The 20,386-nt window shown below is 44.9% G+C and overlaps 1 protein-coding gene across 1 annotated transcript; it reads left to right on the top strand.

The window, feature by feature from the left end:
- The first annotated feature begins 16,480 nt into the window (after positions 1 to 16,480).
- LOC123430458 lies at positions 16,481 to 17,801 on the top strand. The gene has a single exon (XM_045114330.1). The coding sequence runs from the start codon at positions 17,159 to 17,161 to the stop codon at positions 17,570 to 17,572; it is 414 nt and encodes a 137-aa protein (XP_044970265.1). The 5' UTR covers positions 16,481 to 17,158; the 3' UTR covers positions 17,573 to 17,801.
- Positions 17,802 to 20,386: the final 2,585 nt, after the last annotated feature.

Below are 20,386 nucleotides of genomic sequence, written 5' to 3'. Positions count from 1 at the left end.
AAATCATGTAGTTCGTGTTGGGGAACGTCGCATGGCAAACAAAAAATGCTACGCACACACAATACCTGTCCATGGTGATGATCATCTACGAGAGGGGAGAGTGAATCTACAGACCCATGTAGATCGCTAAGCGGAAGCGTATATAACGTAGTTGATGTAGTGGAACATCTTCGCGATTCAAATCGTAGCTCGTCCCGTGATCTCATCAAGATCCTTCCCGCGATCCCATCCCGATCTAGTGCCGAACGGACGACACCTCCGCGTCCAGTACACGTACAACTCGATGACGATCCCCGCCTTCTTGATCCAGTAAGAGGGGAAGAGAGGTAGATGAGTTCTCTAGCACGGCGGCATGGTGGTGGTGGTGGTGGATCTATTCCAGCAGGGCTTCGCCTAAGCACCGCTGAAACTAGACTAGAGGAGAAACATATCTAGAGAGAGAGGGCAGCACTTGGCAGTTTTTCTGTGTCTCAAAAACCCTCAATACCTTTAGTATATATAGGAGGGAGGGAGGGGAGGAGGAAGCCTCAAACCCTCAAGGTCTGAGCTAAATTGGAGGTGGAGTATTCCTACTGCAATCCTACTAGGAGTATGATTCCTCCTTTCCACTTGGAAACGCTTTCCACCTTTGGTTTTTTTGCCTCTCAAACCTCATGGGCATTAGTGAGAGCTTATGTCAGCCCACTAGGGGCTTGTTTGTATCCTCCCACAGCCCATAAGGCCCCTTGGGGTGTGACACCCCTCCCGATCGTCCCTGGTACCCTCCCGACACTCCCGATATACTACCGATGAGCCCGAAACTTTTTCGGTGACCAAACAGGACTTCCTATATATCAATCTTTACCTTCGGACCATTCTGGAGCTCCTTGTGACTTCCGGATCTCATATGGGACTCCGAACAACTTTCAGTTACCAACACCTATAACTCAACAATACCGAAACTCCATTGAACCTTAAGTTTGCAGACCCTGCGGGTTCGAGAACTATGCAGACATGACCGATACACCTCTATGGTCAATAACCAATAGTGGGACCTGGATGCCCATATTGGCTCCTGCATATTCTACGAAGATCTTTATCGGTTGAACCTTTAGGTCAAGGATTCACTTAATCTCGTATGTTGTTCCCTTTGTCCTTCGGTATGTTACTTGCCCGAGATTCGATCATCGGTATCTCTATACCTAGTTCAATCTCGTTATCGGCAAGTCTCTTTACTTTTTATGTAATACAAGATCTCATGGCTAACTCCTTAGTCACATGGCTTGCAAGGCTTATTGTGATGTTGTATTACTGAGTGGGCCCCGAGATACCTCTCCGTCATACGGAGTGACAAATCCGAGTCTCGATTCACGCCAACCCAACAGACACCTTCGGAGATACCTGTAGAGCACCTTTGTAGTAACCCTGTTATGTTGTGATGTTTGATACACACAAGGTATTCCTCCGGTGTCTGGGAGTTGCATGAACTCATGGTCATAGGAATAGATACATTGACATGCAGAAAACAGTAGCAATAAACTGACACGATCATATGCTACGTTCATAGTTTGGGTCTTGTCCATCACATCAGTCTCCCAATGATGTGATCCCATTATCAAGTGATAACACTTGTCTATGGCCAGGAAACCTTGACCATCTTTGATCAACGAGCTAGTCAACTAGAGGCTCACTAGGGACAGTGTGTTGTCTATGTATCCACACATGTATTTGAGTTTCCAATCAATACAATTCTAGCATGGATAATAAACGATTATCATGAACAAGGAAATATAATAATAACCAATTTATTTTTGCCTCTAGGGCATATTTCCAACAGTCTCCCACTTGCACTAGAGTCAATAATCTAGTTCACATCACCATGTGATTTTGATGAATCCAACACCCATATAGTTCTGGGGTTTGATCATGTCTTGCTTGTGAGAGAGGTTTTAGTCAACGGTTCTGAACCTTTCAGATCTGAGTGTGCTTTACAAATCTCTATGTCATCCTGTAGGTGCTGCTACCAACGTGCCATTTTGGAACTATTCCAAATGACTGGTCCACTATATGAATCCGGTTTACTACTCAGGGTTTTCCGGATTAGTGTCAAAGCTTGCATCAACGTAACCCTTTAAGACAAACTCTTTTAACACCTCCATAATCGAGAAAATTTTCCTTAGTCCACTAGTTACTAAGGATAACTTTTGACCGTTGTACAGTAATCCATTCGTGGATCACTTTCGTACCCCTTGAAAAATTCATGGCAAGGCACCCATCAGGTGCAGTACACAGCATAGCATACTATAGAACCTACGGCTAATGCATAGGGGATGACCTTCGTCCTTTCTCTTTCCTTTGTCGTGTTCGAGTTTTGAGCCTTACTCAAATTCACACCTTACAAACAGCCCAGAACTCCTTCTTTGCTGATCTATTTTGAAGTCCTTCAAAAACTTGTCAAGGCATGCATTTCATTGAAAGTTTTATCAAGCGTGTTGATCTATCTCTATAGATTTTGATGCTCAATGTTCAAGTAGCTCAATCGAAGTTTTCCTTTGAAAAACTCCTTTCAAACAATCCTTTATGCTTTCCAGAAATTCTACATTATTCCCGCTCAACAATATGTCAACCACATATACTAATCAGAAATTTCTATAGTGCTCCCACTCACTTCCTTGGAAATACAAGTTTCTCATAAACTTTTATAAAACCAAAAACTTTGATCATCTCATCAAAGCGTATATTCCAACTCCAAGATGCTTGCTCCAGTCCATAGCAGGATCGTTGGAGCTTGCATACTTGTTAGCATCCTTAGGATCGACAAAACCTTTGGTTATATCACATACAACCTTTCCTCAAGGAAACCATCGAGGAAACAATGTTTTGACATCCTATCTGCAAGATTTCATAAATAATGCAGCAACTGCTAACATAATTCCAACATACTCTTAGCGTCACTACGAGTGAGAAAGTCTCGTCATAGTCAACTCTTTGAACTTGTCGCAAACATCTTTTCGACAAGTCGATCTTTCTTAATGATGACTTTTCACCGTCATCGTCTGTCTTCCTTTTAAAGATCCATCTGTTCTTAATAGTCTTACGACCATCAAGTAGTTCTTCCAAAGTCCAAACTTTATTTTCATACATGGATCCTCTCTTGGATTTCATGGCCTCCAACCATTTGTTGGAATACGGGCCCACCATCGCTTCTCCATAGCTCGTAGGTTCATTGTTGTCCAACAACATGGAGTAGTATGTGACCTTGTCGACCTACTAGGTTTGTAGTAACTTGATCCGAAGCTCCATGATCACTATCATAAGCTTTCACTTCAATTGGTGTAGGCATCACAAGAACAACTTCCTGCGCCCTGCTACACTCTGGTTGAAGTGACGGTTCAATAACCTCATCAAGCTTCCACCATCCTCCCACTCAATTCTTTCGAGAGAAACCTTTCCTCGAGAAAGGACCCGTCTTTAGAAACAAACGCTTTGCTTCTGGATCTGAGATAGGACATATACCTGACTGTTTTGGGTATCCTATGGAAATGCATTTATCCGCTTTGGGTTCGAGCTTATCAGGCTGAAACTTTTTCACATAAGAGTCACAGCCCCAAACTTTTAAGAAAAGATAGCTTAGGTTTCTCCAAACTATAGTTCATACGGTGTCATATCAACGGAATTACGTGGTGCCCTACTTAAAGTGAATGTGGTTGTCTCTAATGCCTAACCCAAAAATGATAGTGATAATTCGACAAGAGACATCATAGTATGCACCATATCCAATAGGGCGCGACTATGACGTTCGGACACACCAACCCACCATGGTGTTCCAGGTGGCATTAGTTGTGAAACAATTTCCACATTGTCTTAATTGTGTACCAAACTCGCAACTCAGATATTCATCTCTATGATCATATCATAGACATTTTATCCTCTTGTCACAACGATCTTCACTCTGAAATAGCTTGAACTTTTCAGCATTTCAGACTTGTGATTCATCAAGCAAATACTCCTGTATCTACTCAAATCGTCACTGAAGTAAGAACATAACGATATCCACAGCGTGCCTCAACACTCATTGGACTGCACACATCAAAATGTATTACTTCCAACAAGTTACTTTCTCGTTCCATCTCACTGGAAAAGCGAGGCCTTCAGTCATCTTGCCCATGTAGTATTATTTGCATGCCTCAAGTGTTTCAAAATCAAGTGAATCCCTACGATCCATCTGCATGGAGTTTCTTCATGCGTTTATACCAATAAGCATGGTTTGCATGTCTCAAACGTTTCAAAAATGAGTGAGTACAAAGACCCATTAGCATGGAGCTTCTTCATGCGTTTTACACCAATATGACTCAAGTGTCGGTGCCACAAGTAAGTGGTACTATCATTACTACTTTGCATCTTTTGGCATCAATATTATGAACATGTGTATCACTACGATCGAGATTCAATAAACCATTGAAGGTATTTATTCAAGCAAATAGAATAACCATTATTCTCTTTAAATGAATAATCATATTACAAATAAAACACGATCTAATCATGTTCATGCTCAACGCAAACACCAAATAACAATTATTTAGGTTTAACACTAATCCTGATGCACTACTGGAATCTGTTGGTTTGCCGACAGCCAGAGCTGACGGCAAAGAACAGTTTAACTGACGGCAAAGGCTTTGCCGTCAGTGTGCTGTCGGCAAAGGTACCGGCCAAGATTTTATCGGCAATCACCTTCTTTGCCGACAGCCGGAGCTCGACCGACGGCAAAGACTTTGCCATCAGCTTTTTGGCACGTGCTGACGGCAAAGAGCAGTGGCGGCAACGGCGCATGCCGAGCTCCGTTAGAAGGTTAACGGCAGGCTTTGCCCACAGCCGTAGCAAAGCTGACGGCAAAGCCTCCCCTCTTTGCCCACAGCCGTAGCAGAGCTGACGGCAAAGCCGAAACCCCTGGGTCCCCTTGGTCGCCTCTTTGCCGACAGCTGGAGCCCAGCTGACGGCAAAGCCGATAATTTGGTATTCCCAGAGTTGCCAGAATACACAGGCTGCCGCCACGTGTCTTCTTTGCCGTCAGTCCACCGACGGCAAAGCCTTTGCCTTCAGTAAGCTGTAGGCAAAGACCCTCTCTGCTTTTTTTATATTTGTTTTCTGCTAATTCCCTGCATTTGCAAAACATAGATACAAACAACAACATATATATATTGAATCTGCCCCTAAACAGCACCACAAGTGCATCACAAAGTGCAAACAGCACAACACAAGTGCAAATAGCACGAATATATGTCATTAAAGTGCAAACAAGATCACAAAGTATTACAAAGCATCACAAGTGCATGCACAAATACAATTGCATTACAAAGTTCATCTAGGACTACACAAGTGCATTACAAAGTCTCGAGCATCCATCCATATGCCATGCTGCTTTATCAAAATCTGCATAATGAGAAAGAATTTAGAAGAAGAATACAATAAGAAAGAAGTTATCTAAATTAAGCTAAGCAATTAGAAGAAGAAGTGGAAGAAGAAGAAGTGGAAGAAGAATAAGAAGAAGAAGAAGAAGAAGACGTGGAAGAAGTGGAAGAAGTGGAAGAAGAAGAAGAAGAAGATAGAGAAAAATAAAGAAGAGAAGTTATCTTTTTCTCCTCTTTCTTCTTCTCTTATTTCTTCATCTCTTGTTTGTTCTTCTCTTCTGGTTTCTTTTAAAACTTTCTAAACTAATTATGTCATTTTTGAGCTCTAATATCAACTCGAATTTACTAAGCTAACTAAACCATGGCTAATATCAACTAGAATTTACTAAGCTAACTAAAGCCTGACATAATCTAAGTTGATCTAAACAATAAGAAGAATAAGAAGGAGAGGAATAACTTACCGAATGCCAGGAAACGAAGGAGAAGATGCATCTCCGTTGGTCGCTGGGTTGCTAGGGCTCTCACCAGGAGAAGTAAAGGGATCGTGGGATTCAAGTCTTGAATGATGCTGCAACAAGGCAAGAGTTAAAATATGTGGTTAGCACGGCGACAGACAATGGTATAAGACCGTGCAAGGTTGGTCATTGAAAGGAACTCACCGTTCCCACCGGAGAAGGCATCGGCGGAGGGGGCGGCAAACCTTGCTTCTCACACATAGCCTGCAAATTAGTTTTCGAGGAGTCAAAGAAATAGCCTTGTTGTGTCTCACACAACTGACTTACCGCAACGAACTCGTGCATGGCCTTCGCATGGGCATTATTGCGTGCCCTCTCCTCATCAAGCAACCTCTGCGTATTCCGGTCCCTCTCCTCCAACAAGAGCCTGGTGGCCTCCCTCTCCTTCATAAGTGCGGCCTGCAACCACTCCTCAAAAGGAATTTTCATCATCCATCCAGGGACAAAAGAACGAAATAAATAATGAAGAAAACTAACGTCGATGGCAAGATCAACTGGCCTCGCGCGTTGCCGTATTGCAGGAGCGGAGCTCGTTTGCCTCGACTTGATCTGAGATAGAGTCTCAGTGATAGGGACGAAGCCATCACACATGGCCAGATTGCCATGACTCTTACCGCCACTAGAGATCATTAACGCCTCTGGATCGATAGCATTCTGGCTCGGGTCAAAGTTAGGCCCGCGCAGCTGTTGGACCACCTCAGAATAAGACGTCATCTTGTTGTAGGCGGACAGGCTTGTGTACACCGACGGCCCGTCCACCTCAGAATATGCCTTCGCCGTCTTGTACGAGCCCTTATGGGCCATGCTAAACGCGGCGTATCCCTCAGGCTCGGGCTGGTTATTATGTTTGGCCTACACGAAAAGACAAAGAATTAGTACAACAAAAATCATGAACGAACGAATTATTGATGAAACAAAACAAGGCACACATACCCATTTTTTGGCGTATTGCTTGATGTTGGCATTGCCTTGGTGGTGTGGCACACCAACCAATTGGGCACGACGGTCCTTGGCCATAGTGTGGGTGCTCAACCAAGCCTCTGTGCACCACCTGTCCGCTATCATCTCCCAACAATCCATCTTATCGGCCAACCATCTCGGGGGCACCTATGAATGTAAGTTAATGAAGAATGAAACTAAGTATTATAACTAAATAGACCTAACTAGCCCTAAGAATTGATCTTTGGAATGTACATACCTCCATGTACTTGGTCTTATCAAGGAAAATCTTTCGACATTCAGTCTTTGTCTTCGGCTCCCCTTCCTTGGCGTACCAATCTCGAACAGCCTGAACACGCAGCTCGTGCCTCGTGTTATTCAATAAACTCTTGCACTCTTTCACGAGGTTCTTCTTGGCCGCCTCCTCCGTCCCCTCCTCGACCCTAAAATAACTCTGCAATTATGCCAAATAGATGCACAGATGAATAGTGAAATGATTTGGAAGGAAATAACAATATATAAATTGTATACTTTTTATTGGGTAAAATAATAGTTACCCAAAAATCAGCCAACACCTTGTCGGCCACGCTCACGCAAACAACACCATTGACATGTGTCTTTCCGGGAGTAGAGCGGCTTGGTAGTGCTCCCACTTGAGTCCTGGCTCGGGAACCATACCCTCACCGGGCAACTGCACTATCCCGGGGAAGTGCTCCCTAAGTAAAGCACCAAGGAGGCAGTTTGGATTCCGGGTATTCTGCGGGTAATCCCACCCCCTACATAATTATAAGGCAAAGACATTAGCAACTTGGTGAAATATAATGATATAAGGTACACAATATATATCAACTTACTTCTCGCCATCTGGCTTAATTAACGGCCTGTGCTGCAAGTCCAATGAGTCTGGAACTCGTGTCATACCACGTTGGTAGACCGACTTGCTGGCAGCTCCCTCAGCCTCTGCCTTAGCCCCCTCCGCCTCAGCACCCTCCGCCTCAGCCTCCGCCTCAGCACCCTCCGCCTCAGCCTCCGCCTCAGCCCCCTGCATCGGTGTCTGCTCCTGGACGGTAGGATCCCGCACCGGTGACACCCTCGTCTGCAAGGGTGAAGTGGCTGAGAGAGAAGTAGCCGAGGGTGGTGGCGACTGGCTCCTATCATGCAGCCTCCCTCTCCCACGACCACGTCCTCTGCCTCTCTTCTTTCCTACGCCTCTCCCACGGGGCTCCTCGGCAAAGCTCTGCAACAAAGTTCTCCGTAGATGCCCAGGTGCTATCCCCAACTTATCCCCGCCTGCCATGTCTCACCACGTGTAACGATAAATAGTTAAATAATTATTACAAATTCAAGGACAATAATTAAATGAACAATAATAAATACATGAATAATTCAACTAATAATTGAATAATTAAACAACAATGTTTGGATGCATACAAAGTACTAATGGTCTGGATCATCTGTCTCTTCTCCATGGTCAATTGAAGCAAAATCATCATCAATATCACACGTGTCGTCATGACTGATATCGTCATCGGGTTCAGGGACATCATGTGGAAGGCCTTTTTGTAACCGATCAAGCATTGATGGCTCATCGGCATTGGTAACTTCTTCTACTTCCACTTCTTCCTCATCATCACGTGAGTCTTGTTCCTCCGTGTTCAGGGTGGACGTAGAGCAGTTTCGGGTACGACGTCTGACACCACGTGATTCTTGGAAAAATTCTCCATCATATGTTATTGGGTCAATTTGAGGTTCATAATCGTCTTCATTTGGCGGAGCTGGTCTAAGATGTGGCGGCACATCGAACACGACATACCAACCTTCTAGGTTCTTAACACTTTGACGACAGTATGGCAGATAGAAAACTTGGGTGGCCTGTTGAGCCACAATATAGACATCGACACCGCTTAACTACCTGTCTTGTCGAATTTCGACAATCCCAAGATGTTCATGAGTTCGTCTTGTCTTAGTAGGATCGAACCAATGGCATTTGAACACAACAACGTTCGGAGGATTTTCACCATAATAATGAAGTTCGTAGACTTCTTCAAGTCTTCCATAATACTCGACACCTCCCTCGCCTATAGCAGAGGCACCGGAATTGTTTGTTTTTCGACCGGGCATTGAAATCTCTTTGCTAGCAGTACGAAAGCGATACCCGTTGATGTCGTACTTCTGAAATGTACGGACCTTAAAGTCAAAACCATTAGCTATTTGTCTCAATTCATCGTCGACTTGCTCATCTTAATTAGCCTAGAAGTTAAGAAAAGATAGAGTTTGGTGTGTTACTCATGAGTAATAGCAACAAAGGAAATCACTTATTATATATAAGGGAGGTACCGTTTTTTTGAACCAAGAGATGAAACCGGGATAGCCGCCTCCTGTCTTTTCAAGAAGTTCATACTCGAGAATGGATTCTTTTCCGATTGCAACATCATTCGAGAATTGTTCGATGTATCGACTGTATCAATTAATAATAGTTGTTAGACACAAAACTTGTTAAAAGTTGCGAAACAATGTACATAGCACTTACTCGATGTATGGCCGAACTTCTGTTAAATTGTTCAATATATACATCGTTAGTGTGCGCCACTCCTTGACGCACAGCAACTTTGGTTTTCCCACACCAAAAGGTGCGAGCTTCCCTTTGAAAAGGCTGAGATTGGATTCACGTCGTTTGGGGTCGCCCAGATTGTACCGGGGCTTTGGATTATGCAAGTTGTGCATAGTGGCATCATAGTGTGCTGTTACGAAGTTTGCCGCCTCCTCGGTAATGAACGCCTCGGCCATCGATGCTTCAATTCTACGTTTATTTTTACATTTTCCTCAAAGTGTCTTCTGCATTCTTTAAGTTGCATAGCACCAACGGTTTTGCACAGGGCCACCCAATCTTGCCTCGGTTGGGAGATGCAAAATCATGTGTTGCATCGGATTAAAGAAGCCCAGTGGAAAAATATTCTCTAACTTGTAGAGCAACTCAGGCGCCAACTCTTCCATGCCATCTATCAAGTCACGCGACAACTCTTTAGCACAAAGAACATGGAAGAAATAGCTCAACTCGGCCAATACTAGCCATTCAGCCTCGGGGATATATCCACGCAACATCACCGGCATTATCCGCTCAAGCCATATGTGCCAATCATGACTCTTGAGCCCAAATTTTTTCATTTTTTCAATGCTCGCTCCGCTCGCTAGATTCGCAGCATACCCATAGGGGAACAACAACTTTTTTTGCACCCACAAGAGGATTTCCCTTATTGCTCCCTTCTCAAGATTGTACCAGGCAGGTGGTTTGGACCAATTTTTCTTCCTTTTGGTTCTCGCATGTTTAGTGATGGCCTATCACACAGAGTCTCCTGGTCAACTCTAGCCTTTGTATTATATTTGCCCTTATCAGTGCCGAAAAATGTTCCAAGAAGGGCCTCGGCGATATTCTTTTCAGTGTGCATCATGTCAATGTTGTGTGGAAGTAAGAGGTCTTCGAAGTAGGGGAGATCCCAGATGCATGGCTTGTGGGTCGAGGCGTGTTCCTCATTATAACCCAAGAAATACCCTGGACGGTTTGGATCAGGCTCCATAGATTTTAATTGTTCATTAATTTGTGCCCCCGTCAACGCAGGTGGTGCAGAGTGTTTGACAACTTTACCTTTCATGAAATTCTTCTTGTCTTTTCTGAATGGATGGTCCATAGGCAAGAACTGTCTATGCAAGTCAAAGCAGGAATACTTCCCACCCGCCGGCAACCAATGAAACTTAAGAGCTGCCTTGCATTGTGGGCATGGGAACCTTCCATGCACACACCAGGCAACGAAAAGCGCAAATGCTGGCAGATCATGCAACGAGTATTGGTACCAAACATACATTTGAAAGTTCTCTTTCTTAGCTGCGTCGTATGTGTTGACCCCATTCACCCAAGCTTCTTTCAAGTCATCCATCAGCGGTTGCATGTACACACTCATATTCTTCCCCGGGTATTTTGGCCCTGGAACTATCAACGTCAGAAATATGTGCTTTCTTTGTATAATGGATGATGGTGGAAGATTCAGGGGAATGACAAATACAGGCCAACAACTATATTGGGTAGCCATCATACCAAAAGGATTGAACCCATCGAGGCTGATGGCGATTCGACAATTCCTTGGTTCTTTAGCTTTTTCCTTATGTATACTATCGAATGCCTTCCATGCGTCACCATCTGAAGGGTGTACCAACATCGGAACTCCGTGTTCATCTAATTCTTTCCTAATTCCATGTTTGTGCCATGTCATCTGTTTTGCTGTTTCTTCGAGCATGTAAAGTCGCTGAAGTCTTGGTAGGATCGGTAGATACCGTAGGACACTCACGGGGATTTTGCTCTGCTTCTTCTCACCTTCACTGTTTTCTACCTCAACATATCTGGAGGACTTGCAAAATGGACAATATGTTTCGTCCGCATACTCTTTCCTAAATAAGGCACATCCCTTCTCACAAGCATGTATCTGCTCATACGGCATCTGGCGTGCACTAAGGATTTTGTCTGACTCATATAGGTTTGAAGGCATAATAGGACCTTCTGGTAGAAAGCGCCCAAATAGGGTCATCACTGAGTCAAAAATATCTCTTCCAATGTTGAACTGGGCTTTCAGAGCCATTACTTAAGCGATGGCATCTAGCTGAGAAATCTTAGTGTGCTCGTGAAGAGGACGTTTTGAAGACTCCAACATGGCATAGAAGGCTTTCGCGGATTCCTCCATCTCTTCGTCCTTATTCCGAGCATCATCAAAGTCATTCACCATGTCTTCAATCCCTGTACCATGATCATCGGTGCGCCGACGCAACACCTCGTCTCTGTTACGTTGGGCCGACTCACCATGAAATGTCCACAAGGTATAGCCGGGAGTAAAACCACGCATCTGCAGGTGTTTACCCATTACATCCTTTGTCTGTCGCGAATAATTCTTGCACTTAGTGCAGGGGCACCATGTTTTTGGCTGGCCTTTAGAAAACGTCATTTCCACGAATTCATAGGTTTTGCTCAACCATTCATCGGCCATATCTCTCTGACTATGGTGACCGGTGTACATCCATTCACGATCAGTCATTCTGGCAAGCTAGCTACATAGTATCCACATATAAAACAATATAAATTATCAATTCATCAAGTATGTTAAATTAATTATGGCCATTTTTTAATCATGGTTAATACATTGGGATGCACGGCATGCACACCTACCAGCTACTAGGTAAAGATGGGTCCTAATCCCACCCGAGTATGTGTAGATTGGGTCATTTCCCACTGCTCTGCTCTCGACCCAACGCAAAATTTCGGCAACACCTCCCTGTTGTTCCCCTGATACACGTCTCGGCAACTAACCGAGAGGATATGTACCCGGAGAACAACAAGGAGGAGCTGTCGAAACTCTGCATGGGATCCGGAGCAAAGCGTGGGAAACAACCCAATCTACACATACCCGGGCTGTCCATGGATAACGTTGGACAATTCGAAAGAATCACCGTTATAAATATGCGAATACGTGCATATTTATGACAGGAACCCTTTCGAACGGGAGACGCATATTGGTTACGCAACACCTTTGTATTTTAATACTAAAAATACCTAGCTAGATAGTGTCATCAGCACGAAGGCCGGAACAAAGCAAAATAAAGGGGGTGGAGGAGGAGTTAACAAATGTGCTCACTTTCGAATGCAGGGGAGGTCGTTGAAAACCAATCCCTCGCGAAGAAGCTACTGCACATTTAAATGCACTCAATCAACACAAATACGCACTCGCGGTAATTAAGCTAACTAATACTAACATCTATTATTAATAATTTATTATTCAAGTTTTGTTACTCTTCTCTTCTTCTATTTCTTTTCTTCTTATTATTTTCTTTCTATTGCACTTACTAACTAATGCTAACTAATGCTAACTAATACTAACTAATGCTAACTAATACTAACTAATGCTAACTAATACTAATACTTATATGTACTAACATGTATTGCTAACTAAATCTAACTAAAAATCTAACTAAAGCTAATACTAACTAATCCTAACTAATACTAATACTTACATGTACTAACATGCATTGCTAACTAAATCTAACTAAAAATCTAACTAAAGCTAATACTAACTAATGCTAACTAATACTAATAATTACATGTACTAACATATATTACTAACTAAATCTAACTAAAGCTAATACTAACTAATGCTAACTAAGGCTTCCCTTTAAAACGTTTCATAGGATCTAAGAGGCCCTAACATAGAAAAAATAAACAAAAAAACAAAAAAAGGGGAACATGAGCTCACCGGCGAGTCCACCGACGGCTGGCACGGGGCGGCGGGGGGCGGGGCGGCGCAGGGCGGCGCGGGGCGGCGCAGGGCGGGGCGGGCGCGGGGCGGCGCAGGGCGGGGCAACGCCGGCGAGCAGGGGCGGCGCGGGGCGGCGCAGGGCGGGTCGGGAGAGCAGGGTGGGAGAGGTACGTGAGAGAGAGAAGAGGTCGTGGCAGGGGGGATAAGGCGTTAGTCTTTGCCCTCAGCCAGCTGTCGGCAAAGACAGCCGTTAGTCTTTGCCCTTAGCTGGCTGTCGGCAAAGACGGCCCCCGTTAAGCACTGGTCGAGGCGGCGACCGGGTTAGCCCCCTGTGCCGTCAGCCTTCCTATGCCGACAGCTTTTTTGTCCTTTGCCGTCAGCTGGCTACCGGCTTAGATAAAGTTGATGGCATAGATTTTCCTTGCCGTCAGCCCCTCCTATGCCCTCAGCATCTATTTTGGCTGAGGGCAAAGTCTCTTTGCCGTCAGCCCCGTGAAATTGCTGTCGGCGAAGCTTAAAGCTGTCGGCAAATTATGTTTTTCCAGTAGTGATGGTAGAGGGAGCATGCGATGTTTGATCACATCAACCTTGGAAACACTTCCAACACATATCGTCACCTTGCCTTTACCTAGTCTCCGTTTATTCCGTAGCTTTTATTTCGAGTTACAAACACTTAGCAACCGAACCGGAATCTAATACCCTCATGCTACTACGAGTACTAGTAAAGTACACATCAATATCATGTATATCCAACATACTTTTTTCGAGTTTGCCAGCCTTCTCATCTACCAAGTATCTAGGGTAGTTCCTCTTCAGTGATTGTTCCCCTCATAATAGAAGCACTTAGTCTCGGGTTTGGGTTCAACCTTGGGTTTCTTTACTAGAGTGGCAACTGGTTTGCCATTTCATAAAGCATCCCTTTTAACCCTTAGCCTTCTCGAAACTAGTGGTTCTACTAACCATCAACACTTGATGCTCCTACGTGATTTCTACCTTCACGATGTCAAACATCGCAAATAGCTCAAGGATCATCAATTCTATCCCTGGCATGTTATAGTTCATCACGAAGCTCTCTAGCTTGATGGCAGTGACTTTGGAGAACTATGCCAATCACTGTCATATCTGCAAGATCAACTCCCACTCGATTCTAGCAATTGTAGCACCCAGACAATCTGAGCACATGCTCAACGATTGAGATTTTCTCCCTTACTTTGTAGGCAAAGAATCATGTCAAATGTCTCATACCTCTCAACACGGGCACGAGCCTGAAAATCCTAATTTCATCTCTTGGAACATCTCATATGTCCCGTGATGTTCATAACATCTTCGACACCTTACTTCTAAGTTGTTTAAGCATTATGCACTGAACTATCATGTAGTCATCAAAAATGTTTATGTGAGATGTTCGCAACATCTACAGATGACGCTCTGGGTTTAGCACACTGAGAGGTGCATTAAGTACATAAGCCTTCTGTGCAGCAATGAGGACAATCCTCAGTTTATGGACACAGCCCGCATAATTGCTACTATCATCTTTCAACCTAATTTTCCCTAGGAACATATCGATAATAGTAGAGCTACAACGCAAGCTACAACATAATTTGCAAACACGTTTTGACTATGTTCATGATAATTGAGTTTAGATAATCATATTACTAATAACTCCCACTCAAATAGACATCCCTCTAGTCATTCGAGTGGCGCATGATCCAAATCCACTAACTCAAGTCCGATCATCATGTGAGTTGAGTATAGTTTCAGTGGTGAACATCTCCATGTTGATCATATAAACTATATGATTCATGCTCGACCTTTCGGTCTCTTGTGTTCCGAGGCCATGTTTGTACATGCTAGGCTCGTCAAGTTTAACCTGAGTGTTCCGCGTGTGCAACTGTTTTGCACCCGTTGTATGTTAACGTTGAGTCTATCACACCCGATCATCACGTGGTGTCTCGAAACGATGAATTGTCGCAATGGTGCACAGTCGGGGAGAACACAATTTTATCATCAATCAAACAATACCAACAATACCACTGAATTAAGAAAAGACTAAGGAGGGCAGAAAATTGAACATCAACTCCCACAAACTCCTTTGTGTTCTACTCGAGATATCATCTACGCATGAACCTAGCTCATGATGCCACTTATGGGGAACGTCGCATGGGAAACAAAAAAATTACTACGCACATGCAATACCTATCCATGGTGATGATGATCTACGAGAGGGGAGAATGAATCTAGATACCCTTGTAGATCGCTAAGCGGAAGCATATATAACGCGGTTGATGTAGTGGAACATCTTCGTGATTCAAATCGCAGCCCGTCCCGTGATCTCATCATGATCCGTCACGCGATCCCATCACGATCCATCCCGATATAGTGCCGAACGGACGACACCTCCGCGTTCAGCACATGTAACACCCTGGATTTTGCCCATTTCTTTTTTCTTTTGATTTTGATCTGGTTTTGCTTTTGGTGGCTTGATAGTTTTTGAACCTAAAGGGTTTACCCTTGATTTCTTTTTCCTAGTGGCTTGCCAACCTTCAAATCACCCCAAGACCTAGCCATTTCCATCTTGACCCAATCTCAAAATTCTTTTCCCTAGGAATATTCCTTTTTCTTTTAAAGGAATAACCTCTGTTGCCTTGGGTTGTGAAGCAACCCCCATTTCTATCTCTTGAAAAATTCCCAAATAATTCTCATTAATCTCCTGGGGCATATCTTTTTCAGATATGACAAAATCTTTCCTTGACATGTTCAAAAATATTTCTCAAAAATTCCTTTTATGATTCTGCCTTATCTGTCAAGTTGTGAAGCAAGTAGCCTTTTTATTTGCTTTCTTGCTCTCAAATTTTGTGGGCACTCTTTCCTAGCCATATCACTGCCTCATGCCAAAATTCAACTCTATTTAGCTAGTAAATATTTCTTGGCAAATTTCCAAAGTTTCTGATCCAGAGAAAGCTTTGTGAAGGAAGTGCTAGCTAGGAGTGTTCAAATGAGTTGAAACTTTTCCATCATCTCAATATGCTGAAATTATGCCTCTCCACCAAATTTGAGCATCACTCCTTCAACCATGTGACCATAGCATTAAATCTTTGTCTCTGGTCATTATTTGGATTTGTGAAGCAACTATATTTTATATTGCTCCATAAATTCTGAAATTTTACCAGGACATTCTCCAAACTATAAAACCTTGCTAAACCAAATTTGTGCTCATTTTATCTTGCCAATTAAACCCAGTAATTCTTATAAGTTTCTGTCCAGTGGGATACTGTGTGAAGGAAGTGCCACTTTCGCTTATTAAGATGGCATGAAATTTATACAACATCTTCATAACCCTAAAATATTCATCTCCTCCAAGTTTCAGCTCCATCCAAGCCAGTATGTGAGTGCCACATCAAAATCCGTGTACTGGACCAAATTAGTTAGTTACAAAGCAACTATATTAAATCCTGGTCCTCTTCTCCTCAAACTTCATAGAATTGTAGTCCTTCCTACCCTAAACCTCCCAGACATGGTAGTTTGCTCTTATCTTTTTCTTGTTGATCTGAGTGAGGTGCCCAAGCTTGCTGCAGGAAACTTCAGGTGATCACTCCCATCTAGCCACAATCCATTGCTTCGAGCCATCACCTCTAGGGAGTTATTTCTTGAAGGGACTTCAATCCAAACATGTTTTGGGCACTCAGACGCGTGGCATCGCCGAGTTCACGCGGTGACCACCGCCCTGGCATGCCATGGACGCGAGTTGCGTGTTTGCTAGCTCGGGCCCCTCCTTTGCTCGTCATTTCCGCACGCCTCGTCGTATCCAAGAGCTTCCCCGCATCGTCCTCTTCTCCTTGGAGCTCTCTCCCCCTCCAGATTTTCCCTGTCGCGCCGCAACAAGCCCCGTTTCTGTTCCGCTCGTGGCTGTCGTTGCCATCTTCTATTCCGAGCTCTCCCGAAGCTCCCGCGACCTTCTCCGCTCCTCTAGGGACCCCACAAGCATCGCCCCTCCCTCCGCGCATCCCCTAGCTCCAGTAAGACGATGGGGATGCCACGACGGTCGAGTTTATCCGGTGAGATCCCGTGGCTATATATAGCCCTCTCCGGTCTCGTTTCGGATGAGAGGGCAGTTCCACCTCTCTTTCCCGCATGCTCTCCTGGTCGGACCCATCACCGGAGTAGGCGTGGTCGCGGCTCCCTGCTCGACCGCCGCCTCTGCTTGCAGCCATGGCGCGGTGCGGTCGTCCCGCTGCTCCTCGGCGCCTGCGGTAGGTCCATGCGGACGAGGCGCATCGTCCTTGTCCCACTGGTGGCCTCGCCATGGCCGGAGGTGGCCGGAGCCGACCAGGCCGTCGACGGCCGAGCGCCCCGCTCCTCCTCTGTTCCCTGTCGCGAGCAGGAAGGAGCGACGCCAGGAGGAGAGAGAGAGAAGGGGGCAGGGCCCGCATGTAAGTGAGAGAAAGGGGAGTGGATAAGGCGGGCCCCACCCGTCATAGAGAAAGAGAGAGTCAACCCCGGGCCCGCGCAGTTTAAGTGGAAACGCCTCGGGAGCGTTTACGCTTTCCCCTAGGGAAATCATATTATCCCTGAGTGCGCGACCAACTTAGCTGCCATGGACCCGGATGTAAAAAACTTTATTGGAGAATAGTCCCTAGCACCAAAACCCTCATATCTTTTTACCCGTAGCTCCGATTCCAGTGATTCCAAAGCCCGCGTATTCGTATCATCGAGCCCGACAAGATGGTATCATTTCCACCATGTGATCACACAGTGGAAATGACCATGTTGCCCTTGTCGTAAACAGCCCCTCCTTCGAGAGAGAACTGTTTCCGGCATTTCCTTCCGCGGGCTTCTCGCGCTTCTTCCCGGTGGTTCCCTCATCCCAGGCAAGCCACAACTTTCATTTGCTTCATTGAATTGCAATATCATAGTCTAACTAACTATTTTAATAATTAATATATCTGTTTATAGTCTGGAATGTGAGTATGCACTGTTAAATATATTATTACTGAGATGAGTACGGGATCGTTAGTGACTAGTGTCTTACACACTAGTCGATAACATGAGGTTGAGATTACTGTATATGATTACTTTCTGAATATGGATCAACAGTACTGGCTTGAGCTTATTATTTATCAGATTATTGTGACGTCGAAGTGTCAGCTATGACAAACATATTATTTGGGATAAGATACATAGTTGGTTGATCAGAGTCACTTGTCCGGGCTCATCAGTGCAACCACATTTGCCGACATGGGGCGGCCTTGACTTGGTCCGATTGCGTGCTCTTTCACCGGTACCTCCAAAGAGGGAGGGTTATGCACGCGTGCTACCTTGTCCCGGTAGGCGATGATAACCCTGTGAGCCAGTTGAGTTGTTTGAGCCGGCGTCCCCGGTTGGGACAGTTTAGTTTGGTCACGACGGTGGCAGGTGTCATGAGGACAGAGGGCCACCCAGGGAAGGACTCCGGGGGAGGATGAATGCCGGTGGTACAATGAAAGAGTCACGGATCAGACAAGTTTCGTTGGAGCAATGGTGGTCCACCCGAATGGGATCACGAGGTCAGTGCTCCATAGTATGGGTAAAGTGTGCAACCTCTCCAGAGTGTCAAACCTATTCGAATAGCCGAGTCCACGGTATTGGACAGCCCGACCAGACCTCAGTAGGTGGTCAACCGTAACTATGATAGTAATGATGGAAGAGCTCGTCTGAGTATGTAACAGTAGGGCATCATGCCGATGATAAGTCTTGGTATCCGTCTTGAGGATACTCGCTAAAGGATCTTGGTAAGATCACATGAGTTGGTATCACCCGAGTACGGTGAGAGTAGCCTGGTATAGTTAGTTCTCTGCTACTCCTTTAGTAATAACAGATCTTTACTTTATCCTGATTTCTATGATGTTGTCTTGCCTTAATGCTAATGTTTGTTGTGAGCTTGCGAGTACATTCAAAGTACTCACCTGGCTTGTCATGCTAGATTGCAGGTCATGTCTTGATTGCTTGATTGTCGAGGATTCCGAGTTGCGAGCTAGGATGTGCGTTCCAGCCAGAGTCCCTGTGGAGTGGAGTTCATCACATCGGTCGTTGTTCCGCTGCTAGCGTAGGATTTACCGTATGCAGGTGTAGTATCGCCAGGGCAATGTAATCCATGTATCCTTGTAATAATTTCCATGGTAATAAAGAGCTGATTTTTTCTATGCCAACGGTTCCGTATTCCAGAAGACTTGTCCTTGGGCTGGAATACGGGGTGTTCCGATTTCCTCTGAGCCAGGGTGCCACAACACATGTATAGCTTGATGACGATCCGCGCCTTCTTGATCCAGAAATAGGGGAGGAGAGGTAGATGAGGTCTCCAGCACGGCGGCATGGTGGTGGTGGCGGTGGATCTATTCCAGCACGGCTTCGCCTAAGCACCGCTGAAACTAGACTAGAGGAGAAACAGATCTAGAGAGAGAGGGCAGCAGGTGGCTGTTTTTTTGTGTCTCAAAAACCCTCAATACCTCTAGTATATATAGGAGGGAGGGAGGGGAGGAGGCAGCCTCAAACCCTCAAGGTTTGTCCGAAATTGGAGGTGGAGGAGTCCTACTCCAATCCTACTAGCAGTAGGATTCCTCCTTTCCATTTGGAAACCCTTTCCACCTTTTCCACCTTTATGTTTTTTGCCTTTCAAACCTCGTGGGCCTTAGTGAGATTTTATGTCAGACCACTAGGGGCTGGTTGGTATCCTCCCACAACCCATAAGACCCCTCGGGGCGTGACACCCCTCCTGATGGTCCTCAGTACCCTCCCGACACTCCCGGTATACTACCGATGAGCCCGGAACTTTTTCGGTGACCAAAACATGACTTCATATATATCAATCTTTACCTACGGACCATTCTGGAGCTCCTCGTGATGTCCGGGATCTCATCTAGGACTCCAAACAACTTTAGGTTACCAACACCTATAACTCAACTATACCAAAACGTCATCGAACCTTAAGTGTGCAGACCCTGCGGGTTCGAGAACTATGCAGACATGACCAAAACACCTCTACGATCAATAACCAATAGTGGGACCTGGATGCCCATATTGTCTCCTACATATTCTACAAAGATCTTTACCGGTTGAACCTCTATGTCAAGGATTCATTTAATCCCCTATGTTGTTCCCTTTATCCTTCGGTATGTTACTTGCCCGAGATTCGATCGTCGGTATCTCTATACCTACTTCAATCTCGTTATCGTCAAGTCTCTTTACTCGTTCTGTAATAAAATATCTCGTGGCTAAC

Source organism: Hordeum vulgare, chromosome 2H (genome assembly GCF_904849725.1).
Source record: "Hordeum vulgare subsp. vulgare chromosome 2H, MorexV3_pseudomolecules_assembly, whole genome shotgun sequence".
Lineage (NCBI taxonomy): Eukaryota > Viridiplantae > Streptophyta > Magnoliopsida > Poales > Poaceae > Hordeum > Hordeum vulgare.
The sequence above is the reverse complement of the archived record's forward strand: the minus strand, read 5'-3'. Positions and strand labels throughout refer to the sequence as shown.